General features: G+C 42.1%; 1 protein-coding gene across 6 annotated transcripts in view; it reads right to left on the reverse strand.

The window, feature by feature from the left end:
• LOC139389302 (ARF GTPase-activating protein GIT2-like) overlaps nt 1–17,553 on the reverse strand; it is a 36,345-nt gene extending 18,792 nt beyond the window's left edge. For 5 of the 6 annotated variants that reach the window (XM_071135922.1, XM_071135921.1, XM_071135920.1 and 2 more), the window contains exon 1: nt 17,265–17,546. In XM_071135922.1, the coding sequence (XP_070992023.1) occupies nt 17,265–17,316 (52 nt within the window). In that variant the 5' untranslated portion in view covers nt 17,317–17,546. Of the gene's footprint in view, nt 1–17,264 lie in introns of all 6 variants that reach the window. The other variant, XM_071135918.1, reaches the window with a different exon arrangement.
• Nucleotides 17,554–19,827: the final 2,274 nt, after the last annotated feature.

Here is a 19,827-nt window from a genome sequence, read left to right on the forward strand (position 1 = left end):
GCCATCGATAAGAAACATTACTGTGCAGCCGTATTCATTGATCTGGCCAAGGCTTTCGACTCTGTCAATCACCACATCCTCATCGGCAGACTCAACAGCCTTGGTTTCTCAAATGATTGCCTCGCCTGGTTCACCAACTACTTCTCTGATAGAGTTCAGTGTGTCAAATCGGAGGGTCTGTTGTCCGGACCTCTGGCAGTCTCTATGGGGGTGCCACAGGGTTCAATTCTTGGACCGACTCTCCTCTCTTCTCTGTATACATCAATGAGGTCGCTCTTGCTGCTGGTGAGTCTCTGATCCACCTCTACGCAGACGACACCATTCTGTATACTTCCGGCCCTTCTTTGGACACTGTTAACAACCCTCCAGGCAAGCTTCAATGCAATACAACTCTCCTTCCGTGGCCTCCAATTGCTCTTAAATACAAGTAAAACTAAATGCATGCTCTTCAACCGATCGCTACCTGCACCTACCCGCCTGTCCAACATCACTACTCTGGACGGCTCTGACTTAGAATACGTGGACAACTACAAATACTTAGGTGTCTGGTTAGACTGTAAACTCTCCTTCCAGACCCATATCAAACATCTCCAATCCAAAGTTAAATCTAGAATTGGCTTCCTATTTCGCAACAAAGCATCCTTCACTCTGCTGCTGCCAAACATACCCTTGTAAAACTGACCATCCTACCAATCCTCGACTTTGGCGATGTCATTTACAAAATAGCCTCCAATACCCTACTCAACAAATTGGATGCAGTCTATCACAGTGCAATCCGTTTTGTCACCAAAGCCCCATATACTACCCACCATTGCGACCTGTACGCTCTCGTTGGCTGGCCCTCGCTTCATACTCGTCGCCAAACCCACTGGCTCCATGTCATCTACAAGACCCTGCTAGGTAAAGTACCCCCTTATCTCAGCTCGCTGGTCACCATAGCATCTCCCACCTGTAGCACACGCTCCAGCAGGTATATCTCTCTAGTCACCCCCAAAACCAATTCTTTCTTTGGCCGCCTCTCTTTCCAGTTCTCTGCTGCCAATGACTGGAACGAACTACAAAAATCTCTGAAACTGGAAACACTTATCTCCCTCACTAGCTTTAAGCACCAACTGTCAGAGCAGCTCACAGATTACTGCACCTGTACATAGCCCACCTATAATTTAGCCCAAACAACTACCTATTTCCCTACTGTATTTATTTTATTTATTTTGCTCCCCATTATTTGTATTTCTACTTTGCACATTCTTCCACTGCAAATCTACCATTCCAGTGTTTTACTTTCTATATTGTATTTACTTTGCCACCATAGCCTTTTTTTGCCTTTACCTCCCTTATCTCACCTAATTTGCTCACATTGTATATAGACTTGTTTATACTTTATTATTGACTGTATGTTTGTTTTACTCCATGTGTAACTCTGTGTTGTTGTATCTGTCGAACTGCTTTGCTTTATCTTGGCCAGGTCGCAATTGTAAATGAGAACTTGTTCTCAACTTGCCTACCTGGTTAAATAAAAGTAAAATAAAATAAATAAATAAATATGTTCTCATGTTCTGAGCAAGGAACTTAAACGTAGCTTTTTTACATGGCACATATTGCACTTTTACTTTCTTCTCCAACACTTTGTTTTTGCATTATTTAAACCAAATTCAACATGTTTCATTATTTATTTGAGACTAAATAGATTATGTATTATATTATGTTAAAATAAAGGTGTTCATTCAGTATTGTTGTAATCGTCATTATTACAAATATATATATTTTTTTAATCTGTTGACCTCTAATACAGACAATGCCTTCGTTTCACGACACATCAGTGACATGGCAGGAGAAGTTTTGAAACAATTACTGCTTCGCATACAAGCCAGTGAACTCTATGCGTTACAGCTGGATGAGTCAACAGATGTGGCGGGCCTGGCACAGCTCCTGGTATATGTCCGTTACGTTTATGGGGGGTCAATTAAGGAAGACATCCTCTTCTGCAAACCACTGGAAACCAGGACAACAGGAGAGGATATTTCTTAAGTACTGGACAGCTTTGTGACATCAAATGGACTTTGGTGGTCAAGATGTGTTGGTATCTGTTCTGATGGCTCAAAAGCCATGACATGAAGACATTGCGGAGTGGTAACGAGCATACAAGCAGTTGCTCCCGACGCCACTTGGGTACACGAGAGGCTCTTGCTGCCAAGGGAATGCCTGACAGCTTGAAAGACGTTTTGGAAACTACAGCGAAAATGGTTAACTTTGTTAAAGCAAGGTCTTGAACTCTCATGTATTTTCTGCATTATGCAATGATATGAGCAGCGACCATGTAACACTTTTACAACACAGAAATGGGCTGGTTATCAAGGAGCAAAGTATTGACATGTTTTTTTTAATTGAGAGACGAGCTTAAAGTTCTTTACTGACCATAATTTTCACTTGTCTGACCGCTTGCATGATGACAAGTTTCTCACACCACTGGTCTATCTGGGTGATGTTTTTTCTCACCTGAATGATCTGAATCTAGGATTACAGGGACTCTCCGCAGCTATATTCAATGTGTGGACCAGAATTGAGGCTATGATTAAGAAGTTGGAGCTCTTCTCTATCTGCATTAACAAGGACAACACACAGGTCTTTCCATCATTGTATGAATTTTTTGTGTGCAAATGAACTCAAGCTTACGGACAATGTCAAATGTCATATAGAGCAGCACCTGAGTGAGTTTGGGACGCAATTACGCAGGTACTTTCCCGAAACGGATGACACAAACAACTGGATTCGTTATCCTTTTCATGCCCTGCCTCCAGTCCACTTACCGATATCTGAACAAGAGAGTCTCATTGACATTACAACAAGCAGTTCTGTGAAAATGTAATTTAAATCAGAAGCTACTGCCAGATTTATGGATTGGGCTGCGCTCAGAGTATCCTGCCTTGGCAAATCACGCTGTTAAGACACTGATGCCCTTTGCAACCACGTACCTATGTGAGAGTGGATTCTCGGCCCTCACTAGCATGAAAACTAAATACAGGCACAGACTGTGTGTGGAAAATGATTTAAGATGGTGACTCTCTCCAATACAACCCAACATTGCAGAGTCATGTGCATCCTTTCAAGCACACCCTTCTCATTAACCTGTGGTGAGTTATTCAGAATTTTCAATGAAAAAAATAAGGTTTTAAATGTAAGATGGTTAAATAAAAAGAGCAAAATGATTGATTATTATTTGTTGGCTGGTCCTATAAGAGCTCTGTCACTTCCCACGAGCCTGGTTGTGACAAAAACTCACATTTATTAAACATAAAAATGTGTATATCGTATAGTGTGTGTGTGTGTGGCAGGCTAACAATGATGGCAAAGAACAATATTTGAGAGTGCGCTGATCCTGTTGCTAGAGGGGGTACACCGCTGGAGGTTGTATGTTTGAAGGGGTACGGGACTATAACACGTTTGGGAACCACTGCCTTAGACCTATCAATTAGTTAGAGTTTATCATCTTTACTTGTTACTTCTGTGAACTTTCATTATTCTCCCTCATGAGGGAGAGAAATTAGAATATATCTTAAAGATGTGGGTATTGGTAATGGAATTTCATGTTTCTTAAAACTTACAGAAGGCAGAAACATTTCCCCAAAAACAAATTGTTGAAATTAGTTGGCAGGGGTCTATTTACATCAACACTGTGTTTTGCTGTATTTGGAAAACTTTTAAAGACTTAAGTCTTGTTTACCAAGACCCCTTTTCCATCTATTTGACCAGAAATCTAAGCATTTGCTTACTCCAAATTTTTAGGATGGAAAATGGTTCTGAACTCATGGATACCATTTGTATGTCTCTGCGTGAAGTTTGAAAGAAGTTGCTAACCAGCACTAGCGCCATTGCTAACTTGCGCTAGCACTGCGCTAGCACAATGACTGGAAGTCTATGGGTATCTGTGAAAATGCTACCAGACACCAACAGACTTTCCAGTCATTGTGCTAACGCTCAATAGCATTGGCTTACAAAAACTACCTATAATTTCATACTGGACACAAACATAGAAATGGTCTCCACAAGTTTCTGACTCTAGGGAAGTACAATTAGGGCCCCATTGCCAAAATCCCAAAGTGTCCTTTTAAGTCCAGAGAAGTTTCTGAAATCCATCTTCAAGCTAACACTTAAGGCGTCCACATGCTTCCCAGCCGAAACAGTTTGGAAGTTTGTGCATATAGCATGACAACATTTTGTGGCGTTCTCATTTTTTTATTTTTTTTTTACTTCGGTAAGGGTTTTTCCGGAGTTGTTCAGGCACAAAACATTTTTTGAGGCAAGCCGGAGTCGGTATCCGAAGTCTACACCCCTTCGTCAGTGATTGGTCAGCAGTAAGGATTCTTCAGTAAAGTCTTTGTCATTCAACGCGAGACGACTCGTTTTCATGCACGTTTTTTCATTGAGAAATACTGCACCAATCAAACATCTTAGATGTAAAATTGCATGACTAAGATCTCCTCAGCAAAAACGTTATAATTAGTGACAGATTTCTTGAATTATCTTAGATTATTTCTGACTATTTTGAGGAAGTGGCTACTGTCTACGGTGTCTCAAAATGAACAAACAGTGCAATTGACACGTAAAAAAAAATATATAGTTTTTCAACAAAAGGTATTTTAAGAAAGTATCCAAGCACACTTGTTTGGTTTGCCTAGCCGCCTTCGGCTAGCTGAACTGAAGCATGCTGATGTCTTTAAACAATCACAGCTTATCTTGGTTTCTTACACGTTCCTTATGACTGGGTTTTTCCACTGCTCCTCACATTCATTATTCAAATCTCTGGCATGCCACCTTTGGCCTCTAGGCCACTTCACGTCTCACTCAGCTGCAAACTCACTTTGGCCCCAGCCTCTCCATTCTTGTGGCATTCCAGTTAGGCTACATTGACGGGACAGCCGATCCAGACACACCTTTGGAACCTATACGCCTGAGGTCGAACTGGTCCTGTTTAGATGCCTTTGTTGATTAAGGAAACCCTATTTAGGCTCATGTAACCTGGAGACAACCTCGGGGCACACTATTCTGATAGCAGATAAGAGTGAGGCATCTAGTCTGGTCAGTTAACTTATTGTGAGTTTTTTTCATAGCTGGCATATGCAGTGCATTCGGAAAGTATTACGACCCCTTGACTGTCCACATTTTGTTACATTACAGCCTTATTCTAAAATGCATTTTTTTTAAATTGTCATCAATCTATACACAATACCCCATAATGACAAAGAAAAGTTATCTTGTGCAAATGCATTAAAAAAAAATATATTTACTTAAGTATTCAGAGGCTTTGCTCAGGACTTTGTTGAAGCACCTTTGGCAGCGATTACAGCCTCGTGTCGTCTTGGGTATGACGCTACAAGCTTGGCACACCTGTATTTAGGGAGTGTCTCCCATTCTTCTCTGCAGATCCTCTCATGCTCTGTCAGGTTGGATGGTGAGTGTCGCTGCACAGCTATTTTCAGGTCTCTCCAGAGATGTTCGATCGGGTTCAAGCCCGGGCTCTGGCTGGGCCACTCAAGGATATTCAGAGACTTGCCCCAAAGCCACTCCCGCATTGTCTTGGCTGTGTGCTTAAGGTCATTGTCCTGTTGGAAGGTGAACCTTCACCCCAGTCTGAGGTCCTGAGCAGGTTTTCATCAAGGATCTCTATACTTTGTCCCGTTTATCTTTCTCTCAATCCTGACTAGTCTCCCAGTCCCTGTCGCTGAAAAACATCCCCACAGCATGATGCTGCCACCACCATGCTTCACCATAGATATGGTGCCAGGTTTCCTCCAGATGTGACGCTTGGCATTTAGTCCAGAGTTCAATCTTGGTTTCATCAGACCAGAGAATCTTGTTTGTCATGGTCTGAGTCCTTTAGGTGCATTTTGGCAAACTCCAAGCAGGCTGTCATGTGCCTTTTACTGAGGAATAGCTTCCATCTGGCCACTCTAACATAAAGGCCTAATTGGTGGTGTGCTGCAGAGATGGTTATCCTTCTTGAAGGTTCTCCCATCTCTACAGAGAAACTCTTGAGCTCTGTCAGCTCTAGGAAGAGTCTTGGTTGTTCCAAACTTCTCCCATTTAAGAATTATGGAAGCCACTGTGTTCTTGGGTACCTTCAATGCTGCAGAAATTTTTTGGTACCCTTCCCCAGATTTGTGTCTCGACACAATCCTGTCTTAGAGTGCTTCGATCCCATGGCTTGGTTTTTTGCTCTGACATGCACTGTCAACTGTGGGACCTTATATAGACAGGTGTGTGCCTTTCCAAACCATGTCCAATCAATTGAATTTACCACAGGTGGACTCCAATCAAGTATGATCAATGGAAACAAGGTACACCTCAGCTCAATTTTGAGTCTCATAGCAAAGGGTCTGAATACTTATGTAAATAAGGCATCAGTTTTTAATTTTGTATAAATGAGCAAAAACATTTTTAAACTGTTTTCGCTTTGTCATTATAGGGTAGTGTGTAGATTGATAAGGAAAAACCTTTATTGAATTCATTTTAGAATAAGGTTGTAACATAACAAAATGTGGAAAGGGGGAAGAGGTCTGAATACAATAATTACAATGCTAGTAATAAGAAATAGCAAATAGCTCCCATATACACTCAGTGTCCAGTTTATTAGGTATACCATCTCGTTCACAAAAATGGTTTGCTCCTACAGACAGTGAGTTTGGTTTGCTATATAAAGCAGCCATACAGGCATCCAGTTACTGTTCGATTGGCCGTTAGAATGGGCAAAAAGAGGCTGGTGGCAGTGGTGTAACTGTGTGTGGAATGTTTTCCTGGCACACGTTAAGTCCCTTGATACAACGTTTCCATGCCCCAGAGAATTCAGGATGTTCTGGAGGCAAAGGGGGGTACTAGATGGGTTGACCTAATAAACTGGCCATCGAGTGTAATTGGCCTATAGCGATAGATATCTATCTATCCATCTATCTATAACCCTAAACTGTGCAACCCCCAGTTCACTACATTTAGGTAGTGACGTCATGCAGAATGCAAAGGGGAAGTTAAACCACACACTTCCATATATGGACAGTGTCAGAGACTGCACCAACATCTCGTCCTCTTATGTTTTGTAGCTGAGAGAGCAAAAGAGACATTTCCTCTTTCACCTACTTCCGTACAACCAGCCACAAAATATATGCACTTCACAGGCATGTGCACTCCACTAACCAATACATGGGGATGGTAGTCTCATTCTAGACTCATGATGTATTGCAGGGGTCTGAGTGGATATAATGACAAAAGGACTGTGCAAGAGACATTCAGCGTAGATCACAGAGCTTCAAAGAGGATCGCTAACTGCAGAGAGAAATGAAACTTGTTTGAACTTGTGCATACCGTGCTGCTGGTAAAGTAACAGCAAACACACAGAGAGAGGGAGGGATAGGCCTTCTGAGACAGACACAGTCTCTACAAAATAAAATAAAAAGTCTGTATTAAAAGGCTTGCCATTAGATTTCTCTGACTTCCTACTTGAAGCAACAGTCGTTCCCCTAATTTAATTTCTTTGAAGGTGTGGGCGCAAAGGCATCCAAAACATGTTAATCTATTCTAATCTTTATTTGTCAATTGAAACCAATAGAAGGCAAGCTTCCTTTGAGGTAGGGGGCAACAGAAGTAACATGAGGACTGCCTCAACGCCCCAGGCATGCATTCTCCTCATGTGACCCCATAAGCCCAAGGAGAGAAGTGATCAACTGACCTGCATCTCCATTTAGAGAACTCTCTGTATTCTCTACAACTGAGCCCTAGAGTCAAAACTAAATAGGGTAGGCTGTGGTTTCCCTTATGAACCAGTTTATAAAAATACTGAACAAAAATATGAACGCAACATGTAAAGTGTTGGTCCCATGTTTCTTGAGCTGAAATAACAGATCCCAGAAATGTTCCTTACGCACAAAAGGCGTATATCCACCTGACAGGTGTGGCATATCAAGAAGCTGCTTAAACGGCATTATCAATAAAAGGCCACTCTAAAATGTGCAGTTTTGTCAAACAAAACAATGCCACAGATGTCTCAAGTTGAGGGCTGACTGCAGGAATGTCCACCAGAGATGTTGCCGGAGAATTTAATGTTAATTTCTCTACCATAAGCCGCCTCTAACATCGTTTTAGAGAATTTGGCAGTACGTACAACAGACCTCATAACCGCAGACCACGTGTAACCACACCAGCCCAGGAGTCTGGACCGCCGCATCCGGCTTCTTCGCCTGCAGGATCGTATGAGACCAGCCACCCGGACAGCCAAGGAAGGTGTGGGTTTGCACAACCAAATCATTTCTGCACAAACAAACTGTCTCAGGAAAGCTCATCTGGGTGCTCGTCATACTCTCCAAGGTCATAAGCTGACTGCAGTTTGGCATTGTAACCGACTCCAGTGGGGAAATTCTCACTTTTGATGGCCACTGGCATGCTGGTGAAGTGTGCTCTTCACAAACGAATTCCGGTTTCAGATGAACCGGGCAGATGGCAGACAACGTGTATAGCATTGTGTGGGCGAGGGGTTTGCTAATGTCAACGTTGTGAACAGAGTGCCCCATGGCTGCGGTGGGGTTATGGTATGGGCAGGCATAAGCTATGGACAATGAACACAATTGCATTTTATCAATGGCAATTTGAATGAACACATATAACGTGACGAGTTCCTGAGTCCCATTATCGTACCATTCATCCGCCGCCATCACCTCATGTTTCAGCATGATAATCTACAGCCCCATGTCACAAAGATCGGTACACAATTCTTGGAAGCTGAAAATGTCCCAGTTCTTCCATGGCCTGCATATTCTCCAGATATGTCACCCATTGAGCATGTTTGGGATGCTCTGGATGTATGTGTACGACAGCCTGTTCCAGTTCCCGCCAATATCCAGCAACTTCGCACAGCCATTCCACAAGCCACAATCAACAGCCTGATGAACTCTATGCGAAGGGGATGTGTCGTGCTGCATGAGGCAAATGGTGGTCACACCAGACACGGACTGGTTTACTGATCCACGCCCATACTTTTTTTGGTAGGTAGGTATCAGTGACTAACAGATGCATATCTGTATCCCAGTCATGTGAAATCCATAGATTAGGGCCTAATGAATGTATTTCAATTGACTGTTTTCTTTATATGAACTGTAACTCAGTAAAATCTTTGAAATTGTTATTTTTTTTGTTCAGTGTATGTTTTGAGATTAGACGTTCACCTTCCTTCCCTGGGTGACTTGCTCTTTCACTTCCTTATGGTTCAATATAGACATGTAGAACCTTCAGTCAAGAATTTTGGCGAGTACTGCAATGAATATCTAAATATAATGTTGGTGGCAGTGTGTTAGCTTAAAATATTGTTTATGTGGCATTCTATTGAGCTGAATGTTGCTAGCTCAAGTTACACTGACCAATTTATAGGCTATTGACATAACGGGAGCAATCATAACATCTAAAATGACTGAGTTTCACTGACAAACTTACCAACATCTACTGTTGGTTGGCTGCCAGATTGACCGACAAACTAACAAACAAAATTGCAACTCATAAACAGACAAGCAAAAATTGCAAATGAGTGGCAGTGGGTTTGTCACATCTCCCTGGCGACAGCTGAAGTGTGTGTTTAGGGGAGGGGGGAGAAGAGGGGGACATGGGCTGTGGACCAGGCTCTGACACCTGGTCCACCATTCTTTTTTAATTTCACTAGGCAAGTCAGTTAAGAACAAAATCTTATTTTGTGATACAGCCCTGGATCGAACCAGGGTGTGTACTGACGCCTACTAGCACTGCGATGCAGTGCCTTAGATCACTGAGCCACTTGGGAGCCGGAGTTCTGTTTGTCTCTTCGTCTTTCTATCCAGTGAGAGATGGGTGTTATCAAGCCTAGTCAACAACTGGTAACAGACCCACAGAGGGGCAGTCCAGACCAACTGGTGTTGGGACCTTTACAAATTCATTGTGATGGTCAGAGAATTGGATATTCGGGGCGGCAGGGTAGCCTAGTGGCTAGAGCGTTGGACTAGTAATCAAAAGGTTTCATGTTCAAATCCCAGAGCTGACAAGGTACAAATCTATCGTTCTGCCCGTGAACAGGCAGTTAACCCACTGTTCCTAGGCCGTCATTGAAAATAAGAATTTGTTCTTTAACTGACTTGCTGGATGTATGCTGGATGCTTGCTGGATGGATGTAATGAACTGCAGTGAGTAACCCTATCTGTTGGTAAATCCATTAGAAACCTTTTTACAGCATTTATTTTCTATTTATTTGCCCATGGAAGAAATGGTCAGAATGTGACTTTTTGGAACTGAATGCCAAAACATTCCAGAGATAAGTGTTCAAAGTTGACCCATTTTGCATATGAGAAATCCATGTCTTCATCACTGGAAAAGAAACACTGATGACTTTGATATAATTTAAAAGCTTACCAACAGGGTATGCAAAATGGGTCAACTTCGAGCATTTTTATCTCTTTAATGGTTTTGCCATTCAGGTCCAAAAAGTTACTTTCTGAGCACTTTGGAGTTGTGGCTGAACAAAGACATGGATATTATACATCTAGCTGTTTTTTCTATGCATAGTCAAGACTGAACCGCAGCTTCGGGTAAGGTTAAGGGGGAGGTGTGTGTGTCTCTTTGTTAACAACAGCTGGTGCGCAATCTCTAATGTTTAGGAAGACTAAAGGTTTTGCTTGCCTGTGTTAGAATACCTCGTGATAAGCTGCAAACCATACTATTTATTAAGAGAGTTATCTATATTTTTCATAGCCGTCCATTTACCACCTCAAACCAATGCTGCCACTAAGACCACATCAACGAGCTATATAGGCCCATAAGCAAACAAGAAAATGCACATCCAGAGGCGGCGCTCCTAGTGGCCGGTGATTTTAATGCAAGGAAACTGAACTCCATCTTACTTCATTTTTACCAGCATGTCACCTGTGCAACTAGAGTTGAAATAACTCTAGATCATCTTTACTTTACACACAAAAATGCATACAAATCTCTCTCTCGACCTCCATTTGGCAAAGCTGACCATAACGCTATCCTCCTGATTCCTGCTTACAAGAAAAACTCAAAATAGGATGTACCAGTGACGTGCTCAATACGTAAGTGGTACGATGAAGCCGATGCTAAGCTACTGGACTGTTTCGCAAGCGCAGACAGGAATATGTTCCGGGATTCATCCGATAACATTTAAGAATTTACCACATCAGTCACCGGCGTCATTATTAAAATGCATCAACGATGTCATCCCCACAGTGACCATACGTACATATCCCAACCAGAAGCCATGGATAACAGGCACCATCCTCACTGAGCTAAAGGTTAGAGCTTCCGCTTTCAAGGAGCGGGACACTAATCCGGACGCGTATCAGAAATCCCGCTACGACTAAGATCAAATCCTACCACACCGCCTCTGACGTGCGTCAGATGTGGCAGGGATTGCAAACTATCATAGATTATAAAAGGGAAACCCAGCAGAGAGCTGCCCAATGACGCATGCTTACCAGACAATCTAAATTTATTCTATGCTCATTTCGAGGCAAGCAACACAACCATGTATGAGAGCACCAGCTGTTCCAGACAACAGTGCGATCTCGCTCTCCATAGCTGATGTGAGCGGGCGGAATACCGGTATTGATGCACGGAGTGGTTTGGGTTTTAAATTGGCCTTATATAACGGTATTTGATTTTTTTGGTTTGTTAAATGTGAGATGCCCTATGTAACATCCATTTTTACAGTTTACTCCACTACTTGAGTCATCTCTCTCCACGCCGCATTCCACGCAGACCTAGCCCCGAACCCTGCCCTTCCTTGACCATGTGACACTTGTGTTCAGTCTGCATGGTCAATGCAGCACATGCAACAATGTTGATGACAACAATGCTGTTTCAACTTTGCTTCTTAATATAAATCCACTGGCATTCTAAAATTACACTTAGTTTTTTTCGACATCTGCAAACAGCTAGTTTGTCTTTTCTTAGCAAGTTGGGCCTAAATCGTGTCAGCAGCTAATGCTAATTGCTAGTTAGCTAGTTAGCTAATAAATGTACTGAGTCAGAGCAAACATAACTAGCTATACAGCCTGATAACACCAGTGATACTGCAGACTAGAGGTCGACCGATTATGATTTTTCAACGCCGATACCGATTATTGGAGGACCAAAAAAGCCGATAACGATTAATAGGACAATTTTTTAAATATTTTTTTTATGCATTTGAAATAATGACAATTACAACAATACTGAATGAACACTTATTTTAACTTAATATAATACATCAATAAAATCAATTTAGCCTCAAGTAAATAATGAAACATGTTCAATTTGGTTTAAATAATGCAAAAACAAAGTGTTGGAGAAGAAAGTAAAAGTGTAATATGTGCTATGTAAGAAAGCTAACGTTTCAGTTCCTTGCTCAGAACATGAGAACATATGACAACTGGTGGCTTCTATTAACATGAGTCTTCAATATTCCCAGGTAAGAAGTTTTAGGTTGTAGTTATTATAGGAATTATAGGACTATTCCCCTCTATACCATTTGTATTTAATTAACCGTTGACTATTGGATGTTCTTATAGTCACTTTAGTATTGCCAGTGTAACAGTATAGCTTCCGTCCCTCTCCTCGCTCCTCCCTGGGCTCGAACCAGCAACACAACGACAACAGCCACCATATCGAAGCTGCGTTACCCATGCAGAGCAAGGGAAACAACCACCCCAAGGCTCAGAGCGAGTAGCGCGTGCTAACTAGCCAGCCATTTCACTTCGGCTACACCAGCCACATCTTGGGAGTTGATAGGCTTGAAGTCATAAACAGCGCAATGCTTGACACACAACGAAGAGCTGCTGGCAAAACACACGAGAATGCTGTTTGAATGAATGTTTACGCGCCTGCTTCTTCCTACCACCGCTCAGTCAGATACTTAGATACTTGTGTGCTTGTATGCTCAGTCAGATCATATGCAACGCAGGACACGCTAGATAATATCTAGTAATATCATTAACCATGTGTAGTTAACTAGTGATTATGATTGATTGTTTTTTATAAGATAAGCTAGCTAGCAACTTACCTTGGCTTACTGCATTTGCGTAACATGCAGTCTCCTTGTGGAGTACAACGAGAGGCAGGTCGTTATTCGTTGGACTCGTTAACTGTAAGGTTGCAAGATTGGATCCCCCGAGCTGACAAGGTGAAAATCTGTTCTGCCCCTGAACGAGGCAGTTAACCCACCGTTTCTAGGCCGTCATTGAAAATAAGAATGTATTCTTAACTGACTTTCCAAGTTAAATAAAGATTAAATAAAGGTGTAAAAAAAAATATAATAATAATCTGCAAATCGGCGCCCAAAAATACCGATTTCCGATTGTTATGAAAACTTGAAATCAGCCCTAATTAATCGGCCATTCCAATTAATAGGTCGACCTCTACTGCAGACCTAAATCAACATGCTGTTTGTGCAACAGTATCTTCAAAATCAAAGAGGAATACGCAAAGCATGAATATGTTAGCTACATGAAGTAGCTAAGACAAAAAAATGTAATGTAGCCAAAGATTATAGTGCCCCCTAGGAAACATTCCTACGCTGTCACAATAACTCCTCCCTGGCAGTTCCATTCATTGTCATGTCAAACAACACTAAGTGCCCAATATTATATTCTAACTATTTCCATGATTTCTACAGTCCACCCAAGAGTTTGGCTCTAAATCACAATATATATTTTTTTTTAAGTCCTAAATTGTTTGCCCATATTGTGCATGGCAGTGTGGAAATGATCTCAAATGAGCGCAGGAAATTGATAAATTGATAAATTATTTTTGGTTGAAGTTGAATTGAACAGTATAAAACAATCAGAATGTAGAAAGACCCATCGAAATCACAGAATGTATGTGTTGCCACCCTAGGGTCACGTACTACTCATAGAAAATGTATAACTTTTATTATTCAAAAACATAAATACAGTCATACCGTCATTTTATTTTTAAATACCGTGATAGGATATTTTGGCCATGTCGCCAAGCCTTACTTTAAAACAGGTTAAGATTGCCAGATTACTAGGATGCGTACTCAGAGCAAGCACTGACCAGCTGGCAAGACCCTTCACTGACATTTTCAACCTCTCCCTGACCCCGTCTGTAACACCTACATGTTTCAAGCAGACCACCATAGTACCTGTGTCCAAAAGGTAACGCCAAGGTAACCTTCTAAATGACTATCACTCCGTAGCACTCACATCTGTAGCCATGTAATGCTTTGAAAGGCTGGTCATTGCTCACAACAACACTATCAAAGACCCACTCTAATTCGCATACCGGCCCAACAGATAAAAATTATGCAATCTCTATTGCGCGCCACATTGCCCACTTCCACCTGGACAAGAGGAACACCTACGTGAGAATGCTGTTCATTGACTATAGCTCCGCGTTCAAAACCATAATGCCCTCCAAGCTCATCACTAAGCTCAGGACCCTGGGACAGAATACCTCCTCTGCAACTGGATCCTGAACTTCCTGACGGGCCGCCCCCAGGTGGTGAGGGTAGGCAACAACACATTCGCCAACGCTGATCCTCAACACGGGGGCCCCTCAGGGGTGCGTGCTCAGTCCCCTCCTGTACTACTGTTCACTCATGACTGCATGACCAGGCACGACTCCAACACCATCATTAAGTTTGCAGATGACACAACAGTGGTAGGCCTGTATAGGGAGGAGGTCAGTGACCTGGTAGCATGGTGCCAAGACAACAACCTCTCACTCAACGTCAGAAAGACAGGAGCTGATCGTGGACTACAGGAAATGGAGGGCCGGGCACACCCCAATCCACATTGAAGGGGCTGTAGTAGAGCGGATCAAGAGCTTGAAGTTCCTCGGTGTCCACATCACTAAGAAATTATCATGGTCCACACACACTTCCCCTCAAAAGGCTGAAAAGATTTGGCATCCGACCACAAGGCGCTACAGAGAGTAGTGCGTACAGCCCAGTACATCACTCGGGCTGAGCTCCCTACCATCCAGGACCTCTATTTTTATTTAACTAGGCAAGATAGTTAAGAACAAATTCTTATTTACAATAATGTCCTACCCTGGCCAAACCCTAACCCGAATGACACTGGGCCAATTGTGCGCCGCCCTATGGGACTCCCAATCATGGCTGGTTGTGATACAGCCTGGAATCGAACCAGGGTCTGTAGTGATGCCTCTAGCACTGATATGCAGACCGCTGCGTCACTCAGGAGCTCTCTACCAGGTGGCGTCAGAAGAAGGCTCTAAGAATTGTCAAAGACTCCAGCTACCCAAGTCATAGACTGTTCTCTATACTACTGCATGGCAAGCGGTACCATTCTACCAAGTCTGGAACCAACAAGACCCTGAACAGCTTCTACCCCCAAGCCATAAGACTGTTAAACGGTTAACCAGACTATTTATATTTATCCTTTTTTTTAATCAAAATTGGTGCTGTCAAAAAGTGAATGAATTGAAGTGTGGGGAATTCCATTGGGAACAGGTTGGTATGGGCTAGCCTACTTCAAATTGACCCTAGGTTAATGTATACAGCTTAACCTTTTCCCCAGGTTCAATTGAGAGAGAACCAGCTATAAGACAAGAGTACATACAGCTAGGCCTACTTATTGTCACAATAATTAGGTTAGGCCCATTTCCCAATAAGGATATCCAATATTCTAACCAAGCAGTGTTCCTCTTTTAACTAAGAACATCAACCACTGACAAATGACATCTAACCTCCATGTTTAAAAATAAAAAATATAAAAAATGTAGACAAATATTTTACAAAAAGGAAACGTGCAGATGCTTGTACAATAGGCTTAAAATGATTTAAAACTCCCTATGATAGAAGAACCTACTGAGAGCCGTGGAAGAAAAGTACAAAAATAGGTGAGGCACAAGTCAAATACAATAGCCTCAATTCTCACTGCATCCTCAGCATCCAGTCAATTCACTCAACATCCTGTTTTTCTTCCTGTGCTCATTGGACATCACGTCATTCCTGTACGAAATAGTCTAAACATTATGCAAAACAACCCTCATAACACTTACACAGCGAAGCAGGACGTGACATGATTTCTACACATTTTGGATGAGCTCTAAATTGTTAGGAAATGTTCATTATTCTATCAGATAAACAATGTATGGTATTTGTAGTGGATTTTGTTTACTAATCACTGATTAAGAGCCTCTTAGTGGAGTGACAACATCAAATTGGACGGCACACCATCATCATTCTTAAATCGCAGGTTGACAGTTGGTTCATTTCCCCAAAATGAACAGCAGTGTGAGGTTGTAACTAGGGGACCCATCCAAAGTTCAGATGTGGAAGCAGTGTGTACCTGGTCAGCTGTTCTCCTACTCTTGTCAAAACTCATACCAGAAGGCAATTGAAAGGAAGCAACTCTAGGTAGTAGAATCTAAAACCATGACCACGGGGCAAATTCTTCTCCCCTCTCACGACTCTTCAGAAGCATGCAGCCAGACAGACACAGGAAGACAACCAACAACACTAAAGCGCCACAATCAGGTGTGCAAAAGGGCAAACACACTGAACTACACCACATTGTAACCATCTTCTGATATTTTATAGCAGAAAGAGACTTGATTGTTGTCTGTGTCCCATGTCATACACATTTTACCTTGGCAGATGAGAAAGGAGATTTGCATGCCATAACTTAAACTGAGACTAAGAGACAATGGCCTGTCTGAAACTGAACATATTACTTCACTTGCCAACCCGATTAAATACATTGTGGCAGCCCTTTGACAGGAAATCGTATTTGAAATGGTTATTCCTGCAAAATCAAAACACCACTACATTGGAATAACCGCACCATGATCACATCACGCAAAGACTTGCATGACTCACGCAAGGACTCGGGAGATAGCTTGATTGTTTATTTTAAAACCAATGACCCAGCAGTAATTACATTTTACACTGTAGTTGATAATGTTGGCTTCATAGAGAGAAGACACCGCTTGTAAAACTGTCATAACTAGCTAGTTTAGTTAACCTAATCGCATGCTTACGTTTGAGCTCAGTGCTAGCTTCAAAAACCAACACATCAACTAGTTTACTGATCAACGCTTGGTAGCTAGAAGCTAGCCAAACCATACAAATATATATATCAGCTATTACTTGCTAGCTAGCAAGTACGCAAACAAGTAATAGCTGATAGATAGATCTATTAGCCATGTTAATATAAGTATTCTGCCTGAATGATGTATGGCTTGGCTAGCTACCCACCTTTGATCAGTAAGTGACTTACCTGGGACACTGCAATCCGCGCAAACCTCACTATTCCTTAATCGTTTAGACATCCTTTGCAGAGGAAAAAAAAAAGGCCTTCCAAAAAAAAAGTCAAGGGAATTGATGTGCTTCTTTTCTCATTTGATAACCGGGAAGAATTTATCTAAGCGAATTACATATGACCAGTTGTTTTAAAAAAACAGTTGATTGGCGAGGAGCAAAATAGCTTCCTCTTCAATCTTAGTTTCTTGCCCCAACCAAGCTACCGCTAGCTAGCTTGCGCACAACAAACAGCTGCGATTGTCAGGAAGGAAACTCTTGCCGCAAGTGGTCTGTAGCCGGATTTTCACTAGTTACTCCAGCCACAGTCAAACCTCGTCTATTTCTCAAATATATCCTCTAAAAATCAAAAAAAAAAAAACATGTCTTGTTTTATTATATATATATATATATATATATATATATATACACACACTGCTAACCTTATACCCAACCCTAACCTCGATTGAAGACCCAAAAGCAAATGTTGTTTTCATGAATTTTTACGATATAGCCAATTTTGTTGGCTGTGGTAACTAGTTAAAACTATGTAGCCGAGTGGTTACGAATTATCCGTGGACAGCAGTAACACTACATAAAACATACTTTGTAGATTGTGGTCAGTCGGCAGTCGCCCAATGTTAAACGACCAGTCAACTACTGACATTCGTTTAATTTAAAATAAATAGATGTAAACCGGTAGAGTGTGCCAAAGATTTGCGCAAACTAGTACCAAAGATGATGGATAAATGAAGATAGTTCACTCAGGCAGTTAACCATTGACAAAAATTGTCAATTCCGGGCTACTTAACTCGGCGTGTCCATATACACCAATGTAATAGCAACTGGGTCTAGTCTACTTAGTTCATTGACTTGCATCGAACCAGGAGAAGAAAAACAGCGAGTGGGGTGTCTCGCTTCCTCTTCCCTCTCTGCCAGTACTAGCTGTGGTACAAGTAGTAGGAAGAGGAAGCGAGACATCTTACTCCCTCATTTGTTTCAGTGGAAGTCAATGAACTAAATAGACCAGTCCCAGCTGCTATCACATTGGTGTCTTTGGGAGAGCCACCCCTTAAGTACCCCGGCATTTATATTTTGTTCAATGGTAAACGGCCGAAGTAAACTATTTTCATTTATCCACCATCTTTGCTATTAGCTAGTTGTTCAGTGGTCATGGCTAGAAGGCTTCCAACTTCCAGATTTGACGTTATGTAGCAGGTTAGGATAATTAGGTTAAGGTTAGGAAAAAAGTTGGGGTTTGCTATACTGAACAAAAAAATATAAACGCAAAGTGTTTGTCACATGTTTCATGAGCTGAAATGAAAGATCCCAGTAACTTTCCATATGAACAAAAAACATATTTCTCAGAAATGTGCACAAATTTGTTTACATCCCTGTTAGTGAGTAAGATAAGATAATCCATCCACTGGACAGGTGTGGCATATCAAGAAACTGATTACAGCATGATCATTACACACGTGCACCTTTTGTTGGGGACAGTAAAAAAAAAATATTAAAAAAAATCAAAAATTTGCAGTGACAGTGATGAAAGTATTTGTCTGTAGTAAGCTGGGCTCTGGACACCATATGTGAACTGATTGCCCCCCCATCTATCTTCAGAGCTCGTGCTGCTAGGCGACCTAAACTGGAACATGCTTAACACCCCAGCCATCCTACAATCTAAGCTTGATACCCTCAATCTCACACAAATTATCAATGAACCTACCAGGTACCTCCCCAAAGCCTTAAACACGGGCACCCTCATAGATATCATCCTAAACAACTTGCCCTCTAAATACACCTCTGCTGTCTTCAAACAAGATCTCAGCGATCACTGCCTCATTGCCTGCATCCGTAATGGGTCAGCGGTCAAACGACCTCCACTCATCACTGTCAAACGCTCCCTGAAACACTTCAGCGAGCAGGCCTTTCTAATCGACCTGGCCGGGGTATCCTGGAAGGATATTGATCTCATCCCGTCAGTAGAGGATGCCTGGATATTTCTTTTAAATGCCTTCCTAACCATCTTAAATAAGCATGCCCCATTCAAGAAATTTAGAACCAGGAACAGATATAGCCCTTGGTTCTCCCCAGACCTGACTGCCCTTAACCAACACAAAAACATCCTATGGCGTTCTGCATTAGCATCGAACAGCCCCCGTGATATGCAGCTGTTCAGGGAAGCTGACTTAGACTCGACAGCCTTGGTTTCTCAAATGATTGCCTCGCCTGGTTCACCAACTTCTTCTCTGATAGAGTTCAGTGTGTCAAATCGGAGGGTCTGCTGTCCGGACCTCTGGCAGTCTCTATGGGGGTGCCACAGGGTTCAATTCTTGGACCGACTCTCTTCTCTGTATACATCAATGATGTCGCTCTTGCTGCTGGTGAGTCTCTGATCCACCTCTACGCAGACGACACCATTCTGTATACTTCTGGCCCTTCTTTGGACACTGTGTTAACAACCCTCCAGGCAAGCTTCAATGCCATACAACTCTCCTTCCGTGGCCTCCAATTGCTCTTAAATACAAGTAAAACTAAATGCA

Source organism: Oncorhynchus clarkii, chromosome 30, assembly GCF_045791955.1.
Source record: "Oncorhynchus clarkii lewisi isolate Uvic-CL-2024 chromosome 30, UVic_Ocla_1.0, whole genome shotgun sequence".
Lineage (NCBI taxonomy): Eukaryota > Metazoa > Chordata > Actinopteri > Salmoniformes > Salmonidae > Oncorhynchus > Oncorhynchus clarkii.